Source organism: Octopus bimaculoides, chromosome 13 (genome assembly GCF_046866305.1).
Source record: "Octopus bimaculoides isolate indiv1 chromosome 13, ASM4686630v1, whole genome shotgun sequence".
Classification (NCBI taxonomy): Eukaryota; Metazoa; Mollusca; class Cephalopoda; order Octopoda; family Octopodidae; genus Octopus; species Octopus bimaculoides.
Window position 1 is genome coordinate 29,226,717 of NC_142940.1, and position 24,593 is coordinate 29,251,309.

General features: G+C 36.4%; 1 protein-coding gene across 5 annotated transcripts in view; it reads right to left on the reverse strand.

Annotated features, from left to right (window-relative positions):
- Positions 1-24,593, reverse strand: part of LOC106880368 (rho GTPase-activating protein 7) — a 601,077-nt gene that overhangs the window by 123,282 nt on the left and 453,202 nt on the right. For all 5 annotated transcript variants that reach the window (XR_016244003.1, XM_089361608.1, XM_089361606.1 and 2 more), the window contains exon 10: positions 19,651-19,776. Coding sequence is in view for 4 of the 5 variants with exons in the window: in XM_089361608.1 (XP_089217734.1) it covers positions 19,651-19,776 (126 nt within the window). In the remaining variant the exon portion in view is untranslated. The remainder of the gene's footprint in view (positions 1-19,650; positions 19,777-24,593) is intronic.

Consider the following 24,593-nt stretch of genomic DNA (forward strand, 5'->3'; position numbering starts at 1 on the left):
AAATTCAATTATAAGTGGCCTATACTCCGCGTTGGAGGGTTAAAGGCAAGAAAAAAAAAAAAAAAAAATTATATATATATATATATATATATATATATATATAGTAGTAGTATAATATAAAGAAAATGGAGAGTTTGAATACAACAGAATCAATTTATTTACATAACTATCGATTACATAATGCCTATGATCATTTCGATATCCACCTTCATTTATTATATAATTAATAATTCCATTATGAGTTCTGAAGGCAGAAATCTCCTCAGAGCCAAAATCAACATATTTATCTGTACATCCTAATAGATTGAGTGTTCATATTAGACTAAGATAGCAACATGTGTTTTTTGTGTGTGTCAGTGAGTGTTAGCATATTCACCTTTAAGCTTAATTGTTGTATGTGTCTTTGGAGTTCTGTTCTAAAAATAGCCAAAATTTAAAGTTTATCCATAGCAGGACAATGGCTGGCTGCCCTCTTGGATAATTCAGGTCAAATATTACCATGCCCCAAAGTAATTAATATTGGTTTTTAACTCATGGATGTTGTTTTACTCAGAGGAAAAAACTACACAATATATATATTTATTTATATTTTAGTATCCAAATCTAATTATGTTATTTCTATTTCTGTTTATAATTAAATTTAGAGAATTTTCATTTAATTTTATAATTTAATAACTTTTTATTTTCTAGGTTTATTAGTTTTGTAAGTGTTTAGGGTTAATATATGTTTTCTTACTAATTGTATCTATTTCAATAGGAGTTATGATTTTCTGTGTATCATGTGTACAGGGCTAGAATTTTAACTAGTGCTTTTCTTTCTACTGGTGAATGTATGTTTCAGTATAAAATGTGTTCCTATGTATACTTAATTTATTTAATTTTTTTATAGAGTGTTTACTTATACATAATTTATTTTTAATTTAAAAATTATAATGATTAAATTTATACATACATATATACCCTCACATATTATCATTACATCCATATATACATACATCATTGTTTTTGCCGTAATCAAACTCTCCACTTTCTTTATATTATATGACTAAATTTATATTCACATATATCGAATCAGATGGAAACATCTATACGGACTACTAGAACTCTATAATGTGTATAGTACTGGTGTGTATTAAACACTAATACTACCGCAAAGAGACTAATTCCAGTATGTTCACAAAGAGCAATCTCTTTCTTTACAATACCTCATACACACACACACACACACATATATATTATCATCATCATCATCGTTTATCTTCAAAGGTCTCAGTTTGTTGTTATTGCCACTGTGAGGCCCAAAGTTCAAAGGTCATGCTTCACTACTTCTTCCCATGTCTTCCTGGGTCTACCTCTTCCACAAGTTCCTTCCACTGTTAGGGTGTGACACTTCTTCACACAGCTATCCTTATCCATATACAACATATGACCACATCAGCGCAGTCGTCTCTCTTGCACACCATGTCTGATGCTTCTTATGTCCAACTTTTCTCTCAGGATACTTACACTCTGTTGAGTATGCACACTGAGATTACACATCCAACAGATCATACTAGCTTCATTTCTTTCAAGCCTATGCATGTCCACAGCAGTCATGGCCCATGTTTCACTGCATCATACAATTTACCTTTCACTCTGAGTGAGAGGCCTTTTATTGCCAGCAGAGGTAAGGAACTTTCTGAACTTTGCCCAGGTTATTCTTATTCTAGCAGCTATGCTCTCAGAGCATCCACCCCAGTACAGACTTGGTCACCTACACACACACACACATATAATCATGACTGACTACTAACTCCAAAAGTTTTTTTTTATAATCCCTCTATTTATTTCCTTGTGATCCTTTCTGTTGAAGACCGTAAGCTCGAAATGTAAAAGACTTTCTCACCTTCCTGAGCACCAAATTAATACAGCTGCTTGTTATTTATACATCTGTTTTCATCTTTCGTTTTTCTGTAAATTTCAACTATATATATATATATATGATTATTTCTCTATTGCCTTGTCTTTATTATTATTTTACTTCTTACTGATAATAATTACTTACACCCCTGGTAAATATTTAAATAGTCAATTCAACAACCTTGATTATACATTATTTACATCTGACAAATATTTGTCCTCATCTTGTTTGTTGTTAACACGTTTCAGCTGATATACCCACCAGCTTTCATCAGGTGTTTTGGGGAAATTTCGAACCTGGGTTCTCATTCCTAACGTATATTTTGATGTTATTATTATTGTTGTTGTTGTTATTATTATTATTATTCAGGTCACTGCCTGGAATCGAACTTGGAATCTTGTGGTTAGTAGCCCATGCTCTTAACCACTACGCCATATGCCCATGGGCAATTATGGAGTGAATTTTAGGGCTTATAAATCCAATATTTTCCTATCCTTCCTTAATACCAGTTCCCATATGTTACTCATATCTGTACTCGGTCTCCTCAGGAGGTTGTTGTGTCCTAACATATGTGCTGCTTCTTATAGTTTTCGTATTTTCCAGTGGTGTTCTCTAGCTATTATTTTAACTTCATTCCACAGGGGGAGGTAGTCTCCATTTTTCCATACATGATCAGCTTTACCCGATTTATCAATATCTCCTTGTGTCATAGCTTTGTGATGTTCGTCTACCCTTATTTTGAGGGGGCGGCTATAACCTACCACAGCTGCATGGGATGGAGTACATGCAGTCTTTGGTCATATTCTCTTCTATTGGTGGTTTTACTCGGAGATATTTGCGAAGTGTTGTATTACTCTTGAATACTGTCCTGATGTCATACGGGCTGCATGTCTTTTGTATCTTTTCGGAAAGTCCTTTCACATAGGGTAGACAGACTGTGGACAGTTTATTGGTTTCATCCTCTCTTTTCTTCTTAATTGGAGTGGAGAGTATGCTTTTGAGGTAGTTGTTACTTAATAGATTGTTACTGAGCTTGATCATTTCTTCATGGTGGGTATCACGATCACTACTTATATTCTTTGCTCAATGTTTTAGGCACTGAGCAATCCCTCTCTTTACACTGTATGGATGGTGGGAACTGAAGTTGAGGAATCGTCCAGTGAAGGTTGGCTTGCAGTATACGGAGGTCCTGAATCCACACTTGGCGCCTGTTATTAATATGTCCAGGAATGCTAGCTGATTGTCTTTTACCTTTTCCATTGTGAACTGTATGGATGGCTTTATTGAGTTCACATGATCTAACAGCACTTGGACATCTTCCTGGTGGGGCCAGAGTATAAAAGTGTCATCAACATATCACAGCCATAGGGTTGGTTTTAGTGGTGTTGATCCTAAAGCCAAATTCTCAAAGTATTCCATGTACATATTGGCTATTATCAGTGATAATGGCAAACCCATAACTAAACCCTCTTCTTGTTGATATATATATCAGTGTCCTTACTGTCAACATTTCCATCAGGTTTCTTATTGGTATACTAGTGCGTTCTTTTAGATGGGTGTCTGTCATTAGTGTTTCTTGAATCACCAATAGTGCTTCACTAGTTGGGACTTTAGTGAACAGACTTATCACATCTAGACTCACCATCTGGTTGGATTCAAGGGGGGTATCCTCGATCAATTCTGTGAAGTGTGGAATTCTTCATGTACAATGTTGACTTTCGTGCTAATGGACTGATTATATCCACAAGGAAAGGGTTCAGTGGATGACATGCTGAACCTCTACAGCTCACCCTAGGTCCTAATGGAATACAATTCTTGTGAATCTTAGGTAGACCATACATGTGTGGTAGTTTACTGTAGTGTTGAGTCAGTTGTCTGTAATTCATTGGTGGAAAGTGATCCTTGTTCTTGATCAAAATCTGTGACAACTTCCTCTCTGTTTTCAGAGTTGGGTCTTGCTTTTCTTTGCTGTAGCTACCATCACTTATAAGACTTGCCAATTTTTTCAGAGTAGTCAAACTTGTTCATCACCACTGCAGCATTTCCCTTGCCTGCTGAAAGTATTATGATGGAATTGTCACTCTGTAGTCTTTTGATAGCGAAATTTTTTTCCTTAGTGATGTTTGGTTTGGGAAGTTTCGCTTTTTCTAGTACCTGTCTCACTTTCCCCTTTAGTTCATCTCTCTGAGCTTTTGGTATCTTTGTGGCTATCTCTTCAATAGGGGCTATTATGTCCAAGTATGGAATGTGCTTGATGGTTGTCGCAAAGTTGAGACCTTTGTTTAGTACTGCTTCTTCAAAGCTTTCTAGATGTCAGTTACTTACATTACAGGTTTGAAATTTCCCCCAAGACACCTGATGAAGGCTGGAGGATATATCAGCTGAAACGTTGTGTCAACAACAAACAAGATGAGTATGAATATCCTTCAAATGTAAATAATGTACATAATTCCTCATCTCTTAAATATAGAACTGAACCTTGATTATAATTTATACTTTGAACTTATTTAGATACTAACAATGTTTATATGATATTTAGCTTAAAAAATATTTTTTAGTGTATCTATAACTATAATTATGTATTTGAAACAATATTTTAATGAATACACATTAATATTGTTTTTCCATGTATTTACCTTAAATGTTTTAATCTATCTCCATCTATAATACTAAATTATATTACTCTTATCCTACATTACAACCTATTCTCTATTTACTAATATATTTAGACCTCTAATCTTTAATTTGATGTTGTTCATATTTTTCTTGTTGATATCAACTCCTATATTTCATAAACTCTATTTCTCTGATAGATTAATATATGATTTTCCTTTTCTTATACCAAAACTATCTACTAATTATCTTTTAATATTTTAATAAATCTCCCCTCTTTTCTTAGAAAACCATCTTATCAATATATATTAATTTTATTCCTATTATCTTCCATACTTTTAAAGTATTTAAAAAAAATATTTACTTATATCTTAAAATTTCTAATTTTTTATATTTAATATTGTTCATATTTCTCTTGTTGATCTCAATCCCTATATTTCATAAACATTGTCTCTAAAAACTTTTATTTAGTTTCAGTTTGTTATTATTTTTTTCTCTATTTTTATGATCTTTTATTTTCTAGATTCTTAATAATAAATACATCACTTTCCTTTTATTATACCAATAATATCTACTAGTTACTTTTTAATTATATTGCTAAAATTCTCTTCCCTTTGTTAGAAAATTGTCTTATTATTTTATATTTATTTTATTATTATTGTTTTGAATAACTTTTAAGGTTCTAGTTAAATACTGACTATGCATTCTTGAAACATTATGTTGAGATTTTATCATTTAACTCTCACCTGACGAATTTCTGTATTGATTTAAAAGCTTATTCATATCAATGCAAACATGTAATTTATTTATCATTAAATATAATAAAATAAATTTATCTAGCATGTGATATATGATTTTTCCAATCATTAAATAAATTTCATCACACTTTTTCTCTCATCATAGGTGTACCTTTCTTTCATTGGACACTAAACTCTGCTTGTGAAGACCTGTTGAGGCAAGTGAAATCAAAATCAAATTCGATGACAGCACCGCTTGACTGGCATCCATGCTAGTGGAGCGCTAAGAGCACCATCCAAGCGTGATTGTTACCAGGGCTGCTGACTGGCCCCCATACTGGTAGCACGTAAAAAGCACCATTCGAGTGTGATCGTTACCAGTGTCGCCTTACTGGCACTTGTGCTAGTGTTGCATGAAAAACAGTATTCGAGCAAGGGGCATTGCCAGTGCCTCTGGACTGGCTCCTGTGCAGGTGACACGTAAAAACAAACACACACATATATATATATATAACACACATATACACGAACATATATATATCATACACACACATATATATATAACAGGTTGAGTAAAAAGTAAGCAACGTTTTGAACCATGAAGAATTTGTACCAGATTTTTACAGACTTTCAAACTTTTTTTTAACATCTTTTTGCAATTGTCTGATAACACATACATAGACTTGCCCAAATGCATCAATAAATTAACATTCATATTTTTTTCACCGTTGTTACAACCATCTGGAATGGAACTGTCAAAGCGCGATGTTCAAGCAATTTTGCTATTCAACTTCAAAAAGGATGTAAAGCAACTGAAACTGCTCACAATATCAATGGAACGTTTGGTGAGGAAATGACCAGTGAGTGGTCAGCTTGAGAATGGCATAAAGGATTTCACAGCGGAGACCTGAGCCTTGAAGACTGTGAGCGTAGTGGACGTCCATCTGTTACCGATGACAGTTAATTAAAGACTATCATTGAGAAAGATCCATGTAAAACCACTTTAGAACTGGCAAAGGAACTTCAGGTTAGCCAGAAAACTGCCTGCAACCATTTGCATGCAATCAGAAAATCAAAAAAGCTCAACAATTGGGTACCACAAGATTTGAGTGAAAATCAGAAAATGTGCAAATATGAAATTTGCTTCTCTGTAACCAGACCAATCAATTTATCGATTGTATTGTAACTTGCAATGAAAAGTGGATTTTGTACAATAATGAAAAACGTACTTCACAGTGGTTGGACCAAAATGAAGCACTGAAAACCTTCCCTAAATCCAAACTCTTCAAAAAGGTTATGGTGACTGTTTGGTAGTGTACTGCTAGACTCTTCCACTATAACTTCTTAAAACCCCAAAAAACCATTACTGCAGAAACACATTGCCATGAAATTGCCAAAGTGAACAAAAATCTGCTACTCTTCCATCCCACACTGGTCAACAGAAGAGGGCCAATCCTTCTTCATGATAATGCTCGATGACACGTTTTACTAATGATGCTCCAGAAGTTGAGGTAACTTGGCTACAAAGATTTTCCCCCTCCCAGCTTATTCTCCAGATCTTTTTCCTACCAACTACCACATTTTCAAGCACCTTCATGGTTTCTTGCGAGAGAAGGTGTTCAAAAATCAAACCAATGCTGAAAATGCATTGAAAGAGTTTGTCAGTTCCAGAACTTCAGGTTTTTATGTTACTAGAATAAACAAACCTGTAACTCATTGACAAAAATGTGTTGATTGTAATGGTACTTACTTTGATGAATAAAATTTCTGCATTGTTGGAGTATATTGTGATGAATTTCATGTTTCGAAACATTGCTTACTTTTTACTCAGCTTGATATATATATATATATATATATATATATATATATATATATATATAAACAAATAATAAATGAGTATATGCATATATACGTACAAGTATGTGCATACCTACATCTACCTGTATATATAGGTACAGGACATCGCAAACAAAACGTAGACAAAAAAATAATAATAACCAGAGTACAGAAAACACACAGGCCACATAAAGAACATTTTCCTTCATCAGCTGCCCCCATTCTAACACAGGCGTTTCGAAGAGTAGAGCAGACGCATCGTTAAAATGGCTCTTCCCACAGACCACAAATTAAATTTGTATACGCAAATTAAACTTGTACTACGGAGGAATGTAGTGGCGGACAGAATACAAACGGAAAACAAAACAAGACAGGAAAACAAACGGAAAAGGCTATACAGCCAGACGTGAAAAATTATGTGTATATTGAACGCTGTGAAGCAACGAACTGGAAGCAGGACGAAGTAAGTGCGTATCTTTGCTCGGCGATAGCCAAGGAAGAAAAGAATTAGTAACTGGACACATGTGACCAGCGAGGGGTAAGGAAGAGAGAGAGAGTGGTAGAGGGAGAAACAAGGGGAGGAAGTAGAAAATAGGTGAGCAACGAGTGAAAGAGAGAAATATAGTAGTATATATATATATAGATATATACAAAGCTGGGCATAAGTCCATTAATCATTGATTTATGAAGTTAACATTTTCTCTAATGATTTAACTTTTAAGTTAACTTCTAAAATCATGATCGGACTAATTGACTTCTGTTACATTTAGATTCCATGAACTGAAGTCTGTTAACCCAAAACTCATTCACTGCAGCACCTTGAATGATGCAGTTTTAGCCCCTTAGTCGACACAGTTTTGGCCCCTTGGTCGACACAGTTTTGGCCAGCATCAACAAAAGATTTGCGACCCTCCTGCTGCCTTCCCCCTTGGTTTTGCCTCATCTGGTTGGATAGGTATGATAATGCCAAGTTCACTAAGGTGAAGAGAAGCATGGAGGATAACAGTCTGAGGAAGTGAGCAGCAGCAATAAAGAGGTGGAGGATGACATCTTCAGTTGTGTCACTCAGCAAAAAGAAAGCGGAAGCCATAGGTCACCGATGGACAAGGCCCAGAATTTACTAAAGACCTGGTTGGAGACCAACTCGAAAGAGCTACTGATAGACGCTGCCTTCTTAAGTGAGCAAGTGTTGGTGGACTTGTTCATCAAGTTCAACAGCCATCCCTTCCAGTGCTGCAATTGGACATTTATTTTCCATGGGCAAGGACATCTTGAGTGCCAAGAGATTGTCCTTGTCTGATGAAAATTTTAGTATGTTAATTTTCACAAAGTGCAGCATGAATCTTATCAACAAAATAGAGGAGAGAGGAAAAATTAAATTATGTATATATTGTGTACCATGCTACATGGCAGTGAAACATGGGCTGTAACTGCTGAGGACATACGTAAGCTCGCAAGGAATGAAGCCAGTATGCTCCGTTGGATGTGTAATGTCAATGTGAATACCCGTCAGAGTGTAAGTATCTTGAGAGAAAAGCTGAACATTAGAAGCATCAGTTGTGGCGTGCAAGAGAGACGATTGCGCTGGTATGGACATGTGGTCAGAATGGATGAGGATAGCTGCGTGAAAAAGTGCCACACCCTAACAGTTGAGGGAACCCGTGGAAGAGGTAGGCCCAGGAAGACCTGGGCTGAGGTGGTGAGGCAAGACCTTCGTACATTGGGCCTCACCGAGGCGATGACTACTGACCGAGACCTTTGGAAATGTGCTGTGCGTGAGAAGACCCGGCAAGCCAAGTAAGATCGTTGCCAGTGCCCCTGGACTGGTTCTTGTGCGGGTGGCACATGAGATGCACCATTTTGAGCGTGGCCGTTGCCAGTACCGCCTGACTGGCTCCTGTAGGATTTTCGAGCGAGATCGTTGCCAGTACCCCTGGACTGGCTTGTGCGGGTGGCACATAAAAGACACCATTTCGAGCGTGGCTGTTTTCGTGCGGGTGACACGTAAAAGCACCCACTACACTCTCTGAGTGGTTGGCGTTAGGAAGGGCATCCAGCTGTAGAAACTCTGCCAAATCAGACTGGAGCCTGGTGTTGCCATCCGGTTTCACCAGTCTTCAGTCAAATCGTCCAACCCATGCTAGCATGGAAAGCGGACGTTAAACGATGATGATGATGATGATGATGTGTATTTCATTAAAAAAAATTTTTATGTTCTTATGGCCACTTTATCAATAAACTTTTTTTTAGTTTAATACTAATATTGTGTTTCAATTGAGTTCTTTTTTTTTATCCTTTTCTGGATCTAAAAGCCTTTAAAAACCTAAAAACGGGCCAAAACTATGAAATCAGCCTTTTCTAGACCCTTTGAAATAAAAAAAATTTTTTAACTCTAAGCAAAACAAAACAAAAAAAAAAAAACAAAAAAAACCCCCATAGTTTTTGGGTTCTGAAGCCTTGAAAATGGTCAAAAAAGTTGACTTTATAGTTTTGGCACTTTTTAACCCTTTTGTGTTTAAACCAGCCAAAACCTGTTGCATCTAATTCTAGAAAAATAAACAAATCACATTAGTGAATTCTTGTAGCTTTGAGATAATGTGAGGGCTTTTCTTCTAGAAAGCACAGAACTGGGAGAAAAGCAAAATTAACTGAGATGGATGTCAACAGAGAAAATATTGATTTCCATAAAGTAGAAAAAATAAATGGAAGGAAAAAGTTGGTAAATATTTTGGTGTGAATGCAAATAGCTGTTATGTGGTAGCAGGGCATGCTAGAAATAGCAGCCAAATCTTTACTTTTCTGTGATTTCGGTGTCACATTCATTTTAAGCATGCAAAATAAGCTGGAAAAGAAATAAAAACCTGCAAAACAAAACACCCTTGGTGGGAAACTTCAAGGTCCCCACCACCCTTTGTGGTGGGTTTGGAGGTCAGATGCGTTGAATGCACACCCAAAAAAAACTGTGGAAAAAATTTATTTCACACTGAAGTACGAAATATTTACCGAAAGAATAAAATCTTGTACCGACTATACCTGTATTTTAATTAATTCAAATTAATGTACCTCATCTTGAAAAGTGGCAAAATTTTTGTCGGTTGCCATCTGGGATAATTTTAGTAACAAATCAAAACAGTTAAGATGCATTAAGAATTTCAATTTTAGTGTTTATCCATAATGTTATTGCTTTTACACCTGTTAATTAAATTTACCTGCCCATAAAAGTCAAATTTACTCAGCAAGATCAGCTAAAATTACATAACAATAAACCAGTGGTACCTACTGATAAAAATTTCAAATCTGTATGTCACAATTTACAAAGTTACAAGCAATTATTGTGAACACCCTGCTTGAACCTGAATAATTCTTAATAACATGAACAAATAAACACTACATTTGATAGATTTAATATGAACACTAAAGATATTTTAGGTGTTACTTTTCTTACACACACAGATGACATGGCCTTGCTTGGTTGGGACAACACGTGCTACTTTGACATCACCATTTCATAAAATTTGTTTATGGGGAGAAAAATATTGAAAAATATCAATAGATGTGTGAGTGAGAAAGAAATAAGGAGGGAGGTTTTGTGAAGTGCTAGAAACAACAGCCAGATCTCCCTTAAATCACACATTTTCCTCTGAAATTATTAAAAGTCTTTTAAACTGAAAATGTTTCTCTCATGGGTTTTAAGTGTGTAGTGAAAAAAAAAAAACCAAAATCGTTTCAGACTGGGGTGGTGAAGAGGAGGTGGGAGTGAAAAAAAAAATTTTCAGAATTCTTTTCTTTTTTACTTGAAAAGATGCCTCCCATCATTCTGAGAACTTTGGAGAAAAACACTGGAAAAAATCCCCAACAAAACAAAATTCCAAATTATGTGGGCCATCTGATCCGAAACTCCTCCTCACTGTCCCCTTCCAAACATTTTGCCTACAAATTTCTTTGTAATAGTAATCTACACTGTCTGAAAGGTATTTGTATAAAATTTCAATAAAAAATACTTATTTTCCAGAAAGAATGTTGGGTTTTGTGAATATTCCAAAACTCCTCTCCCCAACCCCTTGCAAAGTTTTTCCAACAAATCTTTACATACACTCAATCTACAGGATATAAGCGATTATTTGGTGAAAGTTTCGTTAAAAAGTATCCGTTTTTCTGGAAGTTATGAGGCAACAAAGTCGGTGGGGTATTAAACTGTAGTTATGCCTTTTTCAATAAAAGTTAATGCTAACAGATTAATGTTAATTTCTGTTACATTTTCAAAGAATTAATGGATTAACAATTATTGAAGTTAACTTTTTGGTTAACAGATTAATGATCAACGAAGTTAACTTTACGATTAACGGTGCCCACCTCTGTATATGCAAACGCGTACATACACACACACATATACACGTGTACATACACACATTAGCACATGTACACACATACCTCCAACACACAATACACATACAGACATGCACACAATTACACACACATGGGCACAAACACACACACAAATAAGCACACACACACACACATACTCACAGGTACGCACATATATGCCTTCTCAAACCCCATACACAACCCATGCACACACAAATTCATACACACACATACATATACATACACATACAATATATACATATACGGGCACACACACATACACATATAGACACATACACACACATACGCATGCACACGAATGCACATATACCTAACACTCACAACCCCACATACACACCTGCACATGCACACACAACTACATGCACATACATACACATGCAAAAAGAACGCACCAATACCCCCTACACAACCCCTCGTTCACAAACACACATAGAGACGCACACATACACAAACACACATAGATACGCACACACACAAAATACAAGCGCCCATACACACACATGTACACACGCACACACATATATACACACACACAAATGAACCCACACACACCTCCCATACACACAGCACACACTCATACATACACGCACACAATTATACATACATGTACACACACAGAGTAAAGTACAGACACAACCTCATGTGTACACACATACCTACACGTACACACACACACTACATATACATATATGCACACACACACATACTTCAAATTACCAGTACCTTTCTTATTTCTTGACTGCCCACAAGGGACAAACAAGGACAGACAAACGGATTAAGTCGATTATATCGACCCCAGTGCTTAACTGGTACTTATTTAATCGACCCCGAAAAGATGAAAGGCAAAGTCGACCTCGGCGGAATTTGAACTTAGAATGTAAAGACAGGCGAAATACCACTAAGCATTTCGCCTGGCGTGCTAACGTTTCTGCCAGCTCGCCTGTACCTTTCTACTGAACATTCTCCTATGCACATGTGTAGGTAGACACACAACAGGCAGCCACTCCTGCCAAAATTCTTACTATAAATTCTTCCTACGACCTTAAACAATACTAAGTCCAACCACACACACACACACACACGTGCTATCATTACACACAGAGATCTGCATGCACGCGCATACCCACATGTACCTCCTGTCTTTGAAAGAACTTTTTCTTCACCCATTCCCTTTCGGTCATTTCAATATGTGACCGTGTGTGTATCATTGGCAATTTTATTTTTCCATCTTCCCTTCTTCGGACTTTTTCTATATTTCTGATGAAGAGCTCTGCTCGAAACGTGAAATCCTTTCTTTTTTTTCCTTTCCTGAGCGTCCAATAATTCTGTACTTATTCCACGTCCTTGCGTTGTTGTTTTTTCTTGCTTGTTCATGTTTGGATTGACTATATATATATATATATATATATATATATATATATATATATATACACATTTATTTATCATGGCAGTGAAACATGGGCTTTGACTATAGAGGATTTGTGAAGGCTTGAAAGAAATGAAACTAGCATGCTCTGCTGGGCGGTTAATGTCAGTGTGCATGCATGACAGAGTGTAAATGATTTAAGAGAAAAACTGGGTGTAAGAGGCATCACACATTGTGTGCAAGAGAGAAGACTACACTGGTTTGGTCATGTGATGCATATGGATGAAGACAGACGAGCTCTAATTGCTGAGGTTAGGTGTGGAAGGGGAGATCCAGGAAGATATGGGAAGAAGTGGTAAGAAAGGATCTTTGGATGCTGCACCTCATTGAGGAAATGACAAAGGACTGGGAAGATGTGGTGATTTGCTGTACTTAATAAGATGCATCAAGCTAAGTAAAATCACTGTCTTTCACACATAAAAGCTTCCCCTTTCAGGTGCTGGTGCTACATAAAAAGCACCTGTGTCAGTGCTGTATAAGATGCACTTATGCCAGTGCTACGTAAATGCACCCATGCTGGTGGTACATAAAAGGCACCCAGCACACTTAAGTGGTTGGCATTAGGAAGGGCATGCAGCTATAGAGACCATGCACAACAGACAATTGGAGTTTGGATAGCTCCCAGCTTGTCAGCTCCATGTCAAACTGCCCAACCCATGCCAGCATGGAAAGTGGGTGTTAAACAATGATGATGACGATGATGATCTTGGATCTGGTTGCAGTGGTGTTCTAAGATGCTGTTGTTGCTGCTTTATTCAATATCTCGTGAGTTTGAAGCATGCAGGAATGGCTCCAGCTGTGGTGGTGTTCTAAGATACTGCTATTGTTGAATTATCCAACATCCTAGCTCTGTCTGTGGTAGTATTTCTAAGGTGACATAGTTGTTTTATCCAACATCTAGGGAGTTCCAAGCTTGTAGGAGGGCATGTTTAAGAAAAGGGCACTGGCTAAAAATTCCTTTCTTTGAGTTTAAAAAAGCCCCTGGATTAAGCAAGTTCCATTTGATTATATGTATGGGGTTTCTTCCTCTTTTAGGCACCAAATATGGCTTGCTAGGGACATGATGTTGCGCCTCTCTTGTATCCTAAACAAGGACCTGTGGTTGTTCAGGGATTGCTTAAATGGAGTTCTAGATGAACCAATATATTTCCATACCTGTAAAAAGGATGTGCTACTACCATTGAGGTTTCTATCATTGGTCCTGGTTCTAGTGTTTCTAGACATGATTCTGGTATTAACACTGCTGCTGATGTGGAGCCATTTCCAACTGTAAAGTTGGTGATGTTGTTTATGCTACTTAATGTGTTGCGATTGTCTCCTTTGTCACTACTGCTATTAGTGCCAATGCTGGTTCTGTAGTCTATGGGTGTGCAATTGCTGCCTAGGCTACTGTTCTGGCTGCTGGTACTAGCCACCACCTCAGCCTCATAGCCAATCTCCTCGGCTTTTGCACTGACCCCACCCCCAATCACTGGGTAGTAATTGAATACCCTACATGAGTGGCCTGCCTCTGCTTGCAGCAATAGGGTGCTCACCAACATCTTATTGATGTTGGGAGTGCAACTGAAAGATACTCTTAAGTTATGAGTATTGTATAAACGTTCATATCTGTGTGAATGTGTGAAGTGTTTGTCTTCTAATCTAAGAAATGTTCTTACCAGGCAAGTTAAGAGAGAAGGGTGAGCAAACCAAATGACTTAATGGCGGTGTTTCTTTTTATGGTACTAGATCCCAGCATATAGATGCTGGTTCTTAAGACAGAGGGTAATTTAGATCCTTCAAAGAAACTAAGAAACAGTTAATAAGTACAGAAATGGCCAGATTTTATCACTTTATTGTCTCTAAATGTTTAATTTTATTCTGTTTTGCACTTTCTTCCTTATAATCTGGACTATGGAGATAGAATTAGGAACCTTGTCCTTGGTTGTGGGACAGCAAGTGTTGAAGTAGTTTGAAGTTCACAGGTAGGACGTACCTCTGATGGTCAGAATAAATTTGTATTTCCTGTTGATAGATACTGCAGGTTGGTGGAGAATATGCAGTCCTTTATGGAGACAAGCTGGTAATTGCGGGTGCCAAGTGAGTAAGGTGGGGGCCTTGTTGATGATAGTCCATTCAATGTTGGAGGTCATGGAATCTCCAGAGAAAACAAGTCAAAGTGGTGGAATTCTCTCTCTCCCTGCATCTAAGTGAATGTACTGCATGTACTGATATCCTTAAAGTCATTGGTCATCATGCCCATGTAGTGCCTTGTGATGCTATTGCATGGTGTGAGGGTGGCTCTGTAAATTACAACCCTTGAAAGACAGGATCCTCCTAAAAGGAAGCTAGTAGGGTTTCAGAAATTATAGATGGTGTTGGAGACTGTGTAGGTGCATGTTTGTATCTCTTGTAGTGTGCAATGTACATATGATGGACTCTCCTGTCAAAAATTATGTGAGTGTTCAGCAAGAAGACGGGGGAAAAAATCCAACCAAATAGACAATCAAAAACACACATTACTATTACTACTATTCACCAATGTTTACAGTTCATTCACTTCACCTAGTGATTCATATGAGTCCTCAGGCTACCAAAGGCAATATGGATATGATCATGAGCATGACTAATTAAACCATCACATGATCTATGTTTGCATTTATTATATATAAATACATATATATGCATGAATATGTATACGTCTGGTGGTTTATGACACAACTCAGAAGTTGAAATATATCACAAACATATTTTAACTAACCTAAAGTTTGCTTGGAGCTAATACTGCTGAAATATATATATATATATATATATATATATATATATATATATATATATATGTGTGTGTGTGTGTGTGTGTGTGTGTGTGTGTGTATGTATGTACATATCCTCATCACCATCATTGTCATTTAGTGTTTACTTTTCCTGCTGGCACATGGTGGACAATTCAATAGAACCTAACAAGCTGGATGACTGCTTCATGCACCAATGTCTGTTTTGGCATAGATAGATTCTGTAGTTGGATACCCTTCCTAAAGACAGCTTGTTTACAGAGGGTACTGGGTGCTTTTGTATGGTGCCAGCACCAGCAAAGATGCCTTGAAACTTGCAAGACTAAATGGCTTAAAGGGTAATGAAAACTAAAGAACAGTAAAGAGAGTGTGATGATTTTAGGCAAGATTTTGAGAGTAAAGCATGGTGAGAGGAACAGATTTATATTTGTGAGAAGGGATAATGGAGAGCATGGAAGAGTAGACATTATTGGGGGAGGTATATGGAATGGGGAGGAGAGAGGGAGGGATTAGTTTCAGTGGTTAGTGAGAAATGAAGTGGCAAGGGTGATGAGGAGGGTTGTATAGTAGGGGTCCAGAGCTTTTCTACATTATGAGGGTAGAAAGTGCTATTCTGTTCCTACAATATATCAAGGTTTCACTAGTTACTGTATTCCTTCCTTCCCTCACTGCATTGCACTCTGGATAATCCTCAATCATTTCATTATATTCACGTCCTTGTACCTTGAGAATATACCCTGGCACATCACCACCATCTCTCTCTCCCTTTTACTGGAGTGACTATGTATCTACTCAACAACAATACACCTGTTTCTGTCCCTCTATCATACTCTAAACTTTCACAAAGCCACTTTCTCCAAAACAATCCCACTCTCAAAGGATCTTTATCTTGCAAATTACTTGGTGACCTCACCGGTGCTGGTGCCATGTAAAAAGGCATCAAGTTCACTCTGTAAAGTAGTTGGTACTTGGAAGGGAATTCCCTGAAAAAACCGTGCCAAAGCAGACCTCATTGATACTGGTGCACCCAGTTCACTCTGTAAAGTGGTTGGCATTAGGAAGGGCATCCAGCCATAAAAACCAAGTCAAAACAGACAATGGAGGTTGGTGTAGCCCTCTGGCTTACTAGCATGGAAGATGAACGTTAAATGAGAATGATGATAATAAAGGCTGAGTATGACAAGGATCCAGAAAGTCATTCACAGAAAGAGAGATGTGTGGGGCATGGGTCGGAGTAAACAAGTTAGAAAGAGATGAGGGGGAATTTGTGCACACTACATCTGATGTCTCTGGTGGCCAGTTTTCTCTCAACACATTTACAGATTGCACACTGACATTGCATATCCAGCAGAGCATGCTAGATTCATTTCTTCTGAGCCTTCTGCATTAATAGTCCACATTTAACTACTATGTAGCATTACTGTTTGTACACAAGTATCATACACTCTACTTTTCACTCTGAAGGAGAGACCCTTTGTCATCAACAAAGATAATAGTTTTCTGAACTTACCCCAGCCAGTTCTAATTCTAGTGGCTATGCTCTCAGAGCATTCTCCTCCACTGCTAATTAAGTTACCTAAGTATCAGAAATTATCTACAGTATCAAAAGATCATACCTATGCAGCAGTCACTCATCACATTTATCACATGCTCATACAAACACAGCCTTCTCTCATGCACACTACATCTGTTTCCCCTTACACTATTTTTTTCTGGGTTTATTTGTACTCTGATATTCACATACACTAATTTTACACATCCACTGGAGCACACTTCATATCTTTCTCGATTGTGCAAGTCTTTTGCATTCTAAGTCCGTGTCCCACTACCTTGCAGCATTACATTTTGGACACAAATATTATACAATCAGCCTTTCATTCTGAAGGAGAAAGCCTTTGTTGCTAGCAGAAGTAATAAGTCCCTGAACTTTTAAAAAACTTTTCTTACTCTAGCTACTATAGAACAACCATTGCCATTGTTTCTGGTGTGCTCATAGAGCTTATTACCTCAGTGCATCTGCCATATACAAAGCCTGATTTCTCTGACAGCTTGCTTGTGATTCCACAGTAACAGAGTCCTTTCTTCTCTTCTGTTAACTAACATTTTAGTCTTAACTAAGTTTACTTAGTAGCCTTGCAGTTCAAGATTTTGTTTCTAAATGTAGAATTTCATGGCTGTGTAGTTTCAAAGTTCACTTCAGAAGAATGTTGTTTGGGGTCTGACCCCATTGTGTGAACATTGTCAGCTAATGTTCTATGCTATAGCCATGAATTGACCAATTCTTTGTGAGTGAAATTGGCAGTCAGGAACTGAAGAAGCCTTTTATATATTTATGTGTGAAACATGGGCTGTGACTGCTGAGGACATGCGTAAGCTCGCAAGGAATGAAGCCAGTATGCTCCGCTGGATGTGTAATGTCAATATGCATACCCGTCAGAGTGTAAGTATCTTGAGAGAAAAGCTGAACATAAGAAGCATCAGTTGTGGTGTGCAAGAGAGACGATTGCGCTGGTTTGGACATGTGGTGAGAATGAATGAGGATAGCTGCGTGAAAAAGTGCCACACCCTAACAGTTGAGGGAACCCGTGGAAGAGGTAGGCCCAGGAAGACCTGGGCTGAGGTGGTGAGGCAAGACCTTCGAACATTGGGCCTCACCGAGGCGATGACTACTGACCGAGACCTTTGGAAATGTGCTGTGCGTGAGAAGACCCGGCAAGCCAAGTGAGATCGGTGCCAGTGCCCCTGGACTGGCTCTTGTGCGGGTGGCACATATGATGTACCATCTTGAGCATGACCGTTGCCAGTACCGCCTGACTGGCCTTTGTAGGGTTTTCAAGCGAGATCGTTGCCAGTGCCCCTGGACTGGCTCTTGTGCGAGTGGCACATAAAAGACACCATTTCGAGCGTGGCCGTTTTCGTGCGGGTGACATGTAAAAGCACCCACTACACTCTCTGAGTGGTTGGCGTTAGGAAGGGCATCCAGCTGTAGAAACTCTGCCAAATTAGATTGGAGCCTGGTGTTGCCATCCGGTTTCACCAGTCCTCAGTCAAATTGTCCAACCCATGCTAGCATGGAAAGCGGACGTTAAACGATGATGATGATGATGATGATGATGATGTGTACGTATGAATGTGTGGGTGAGTTTGTATTTCTCCTTCTTTACGTGTCCATTAACTGTAAACAAAACATAAGCATTTATTATCAATCTCAAAAGCACATCATGGCTTCTTTACATGTCTTCACATGTAGTGTAATCTTTGTAAACAAAAAGCTCATAACTATGTCCAGGCTGTTCTTTGTATGATAAACTAGAGGATTATTACTTTACTTGGGAACAGATGAGGTATGACAACAGAAAAGACATCTGGCCATAAAAAAATCTGCTTCAATGAATTCCACCTGATCTATGCAAGCATGGAGAAGTGGAAGTTAAAAGTGATGACAAATTCTACAATAGATTCAGCTATAAGAATCTATTGTAGATTCTGCATATAGGTGTTCTCGTGGACAAATAGGATGAATAGCAGGGAGATGAGAAATGAATCTTGATGAACTACTTCTTACATGTTAAAGTTGTCTCTGAACTCAACTCGCATTCTTAATTACTTACTGCACCTCTATACATAGCCTGTACAGCTCCCACAAACCATTCACCAACACCTAATGCACATGAATGGATCTTAGTGACGCACCTTGCCAAAAGCTTTCTCCAAATCACACACACTAAAGAAAGATAAGTAATGGAACTTGTTCAAGCAAAGATGTAATTCAAATAATTAGATATTTAATTTGCTATATGAGAAAGGGAGAAAAAAGAAGAGGGGAAAATATACTGATAGAAAGAAAAAGAGGAAGGAAAAGTGAGATAGTGAAAAAGGTAAGAAAAGAGAGAAATGAGAAAAGGTGAGTAAAAAGAAAGGAGAAAGTGAAAGAAAGAGAGAAACATGAATGGCATGTATGCTGTGTACATTGTTACTCACGTGTAAAAATCCCAATAAATGTTTCTGATAGTTTATTAGTTAATAAACATTCTGGTAGTTCACGGAAATATTGCTTTGTGAGGTCAGCAACATCATAAGATTGCAAACTGGTAAAAGCAACCATATCTAAAAGTGAAAAATAAAACAAAAAGGATGTAGTTTAGATAGATCTTTCATGAGGTTATTGATTGTGTGTGCATGTGTATCTATTTATATATGTATATATACATAACCATCTTCATACTTTTCAAAGAAAGAATAAAACATCGCCAACTTATTACAAAGATTTGAGAAATGTGCAAAACAAAATTGACTTGCAGTTATCATGGTGCACTGTTAGATATGCTAAACTTTATGTTAGTGATCAGCTTGGCTGAAGTCTCTGTATGGAGATGCTTGAGGACCAACTACCCACATGTTTTATGATTTTAAACTCATTCATAACAAAATTCCCTATAAAGCAGAATCTCGTCAGAGCCAGAAAACACATATATAATGTCAGTGTACATACTAGACAGATTGTAAGTACCTTGAGAGAAAAGTTGAAACTAAGAAGCATCAGTTGTGGTGTGCAAGAGAGACGATTGCGCTGGTATGGTCATGTAGCGAGAATGGATGAGGATAGCTGTGTGAAAAAGTGCCACACTACCTGTAGAAGAGGTAGGCCCAGGAAGATCTGGGATGAAGTGGTGAGGCACGACCTTCGAACATTGGGCCTCACGGAGGCAATGACTTCTGACCGAGACCTTTGGAAATATGCTGTGTGTGAGAAGACCCGGCATGCCAAGTGAGAACTAAATCCAAGGCCTCTGCCAGAGGTGTAGCCAGCCCACTTATGTGTACCTTCCTTCATTGGACACTAAACTCTGCTTGCAAAGACCTGTTGAGGCAAGTGAAATTGAAATCGAACTAAACTCGACGACTGGCACCCATGCCAATGTCGTCTCCTTCATTGGACACGAAACTCGGCTTGTGAAGACCTGTTGAGGTAAGCGAAAGCGAAATCGTGATGGCACCTGTGCCCAGCGTCGCCATCCTGGCACTTGTGCCAGTGGCACGTGTTAAGATATTTGAGTGAGATCGTTGCCAGTGCTGCCAGACTGGCTCCTGATTGGCCTTCATGCCGGTGGCACGTAAAAGCACCCACTACACTGTCGGAGTGGTTAGCATTAGGAAGGGCATCCAGGTGTAGAAACTCTGCCAAATCAGACTGGAGCCTGGTGTAGCCATCTGGTTCACCAGTCCTCAGTCAAATCATCCAACCCATGCTAGCATGGAAAGTGGACGTTAAACGATGATGATGATATATATATATATGTGTGTATGTGTGTGTGTGTGTGTATATATATATATATATATATATATATATATATATATATATATATATAATAATAATAAGAGGAAAGGAGTTACGACGCAAAAACATATACATTAAATGAACATATTTATCTTTAATATATATTTCTGTACAAAGAAAAGATTTATTAAGAGACTTAATAAATCAAAATTCTTTTACACATCTTCAGGAAAAAACAAATATAACACCAGAAAAACACACTCGGGTTAAAAATACAATCTGTTAATGGCGAAAACCTCACAATTACTCACAATTCCTTAAGACTCATTTACCCAACCAAGTCGGATATAGGGACACTTAGTAAGAATATTTTAGATAAATATATCCTTACAATAGTAAAGAAATTAAAACTTTATTTATGGTCTAACTCTATACAAGTTGTAGAATGATTCAAATTGATTAAGGATAAGGAAAATGTGAAATTTATTCAATTTGATATTGCAAATTTTTACTCAACGACTAATCCTGTCATACTTAACAAAGCATTGTGGTTTGCACATAATAAGGCAGGACTTAGAAGGGATGAATGAGATCAATGTGATATTAGCAGCTAGAAAATCATTTATTAAGTTCAATAATAAAATTTGGATTCGCAAAGATACTCCGGACACAGACTAGCCAGGTTTTTTCGCAGAATGGGAATGCATATAATTTTTGAGGATGATATATCATTAGCTAATTTTTTAGATATAACATTGGACCTACATAATAAAACATATAGACCATACCATAAGCCTTCTAGTAATCTGAAGTACATCAGTAAGTTTAGTAATCACCCTAGATCAATAACGGATAATTTGGTAAAGAATATATCGCTAAGATTATCAAACCTATCGGCAAACGCCAATTTTTTCGAAAATGAGGCAAAGTTCTATAACTCTGCCTTATCTAGAGCGGGTTATAAAGATAAGGTATACTATATTAAACCAGACTCTGATTCCCCTAAGGCAGGTAAAAATATTAACAATATTAATAATAATAATATTAACATCGTAAGAAAGAATAGAGGTAAACCACAATACCCTAGACATGAACCCAATTGTGACAGGAGTAGATTAAAATTCTTTAGGAATAGTAGTAATATTTATAATACTAAAAATGAGGATAATATATGGTTCGTTATTCCATTTGGTAAACAAATTAAGTCTAACTTAGTTACCTTGTTCAGGAATGTAGTTAGTAGAAATTTTCCAAAATTTCGCATTACTACAAAATCATAAACGCACATAAGGTCAGATTTGGGTTTTCAAATACCAAGAATTTAACACAAATTATCGCCTCCCACAACTTTAAACTATTAAGCTCTAACTTTATTGAAGAGGCTAATAATATAAATATAGGTAATAATCTTAATTCTCTAGGTCACACTGTTATAGATAATTTAAATGTCAACAAAAACAATAATACGAATATTAATAATAACAACAAAATAGTTATATCAGAGTTAAATTCCTAAGTGTAAATGCTAAGACCAAAAATACTGTATACCAGTGTAAGGTATTAACTAACAATGACGTTAGGGTATATATAGGATCATCTTCGCTTGAAATTTCGAAAAGAATATCGAATCATTATTCAACATTTAGAGATAGAAAGAAGCAGAATAGCACTGGGCTTAGCAGATTAATTTGGCAACTTAAAGACCAAAATAAGGGGTATTCTTTAGAATGGTCAATTATATGAAAACTGTTTCCATACGACAAGGGCAAAGATTGTTGTTCCCTCTGTAATTTAGAATTGTATTTCTCTCTTTTCTCTAAAGGTGACCTAGTTAACAAAATTACATATAGAGCTTACAGATGTAAACATATGATGAGGCATACTTTTGTATACTTTATTTTAAAATCCACTTTGGAGGGGTTAGTTAACTACATACTAGGATATTATTTTAACTTGGTTTAGCTTTAATTTCATATAACCCTTTTCTATATTTACAATTGTAAGTTTGGTTCTTACTTACTTGATGTATCATTTATAATTCTATGTAATTTTTGTATAGTTGAGATCGAAATAATTGTTTACTGTTTGCCTTATCAGTTAAATCCCTTCATTTATTAATATTGTAATTTAATTTCATTACTAAGTTAATGTAATGTATATTTAAATTTTTGAATGGTGCAATTTGAATGTAACCTAATTTATTTTATTTTATAATTTATAATTTATAATTTCTTAATTATCTTGATTACATATCCTTAAATTGTCTCAAAAATATTTAAACTTAAAAATAAATATAATGATTTGAGTGAATTAAAAATAAATATAATGATTTGGAGTGAATTATTTAGTTTGTAAATATATATTATTTTGCTAGATTTACCTCTCTTTGATCATGAATTTTTATTTTTATTTTATTTCTGTTATGATCTATTATAGATAAGTTTTCTTCATTTGTTTTAGGTTATTTGCCTTCTTCTCAAACATCTAATATTTTATTTGATGTAATAGCGTCGTATGCCTGTAGCTACTTAACATCCTAGCTTAATATCCTAGGTTATTTTACTTAGTAACCTGCCTTGGAGGGATTAGTTAAATCCATACAATGATATTAATTTAACATGGATTACGTTTATTTTCATAGAAACTTTTTCTATACTTACACTTATGAGTTTTGATCTTAGTTACTTGATTTATCATTTATAATTCTATGTGAGTTAGTACCGAAGGCATCATAATAATTGTTTACTTTTTACCTTATCGATTAAATCCATTCCTTCATTAATATTGTATTTGAATTCCACTACTAAGCTAATGTAATGTAGTTTTAAAACTTTGATGGCTACAATCTGAATGTGACCTAATTTATTTTATTTTATAATTTATATTTTATAACTTATCTTGTTTACATATCCTTAAAACCAGTCTCATAACTATTCTAAACTTAAAAATAAATATAATTATTTGATATGATTATTCACAATTGAGTGAATTATGGAAATCAAAAATAATATTTACTAGATTTACCTCTCTTTGACCATCAATTTATTTATTCAATTATTTATTTTTTTATTAAGATCTATAATAGATAATTTTTCTTTCTTCGTTTTATTTACTTTCAAAAGTCCAACGGTTTTTATTGAATTTACAGCGTCGATTGCTTGTCGTTACTTAACATCCTAGGTTAACAACTCTACTTAGTTACTTTACAATATAACGGTTTTCTTAACTGATATTGTAAGCAGTTTCAATATCTTCATGTCGTTACAACCTGATTATAACTTTTTTATACACATGTAATTTAAGTACAACTAATAATGTTGTCTTTTGTTTGCTGTCTGCTGTGAATTAATGTAACTTGACCCTGAAGAGATGCAAGAATCCATATTCTTATCTCAGACAAGAGTGAGTCGGGATCTTGCATTGAAATGTGCATAGGTTATTAAACAAGTTTTATTATGGATTGCGTTATGGCTCTTATTTAAATTGATATGCACACAAAATTGTCTCATATACAACTTTTCAAGTGAGAATTTTGCTACGTTGATAACAGGTACAATAGTTTTGGCATTGTTTTTTACAGCTGGATGCCTTTCCAAATGCCAACCACATTACAGTGTGGACTGGATGCTAGTTACATGGCACCAAC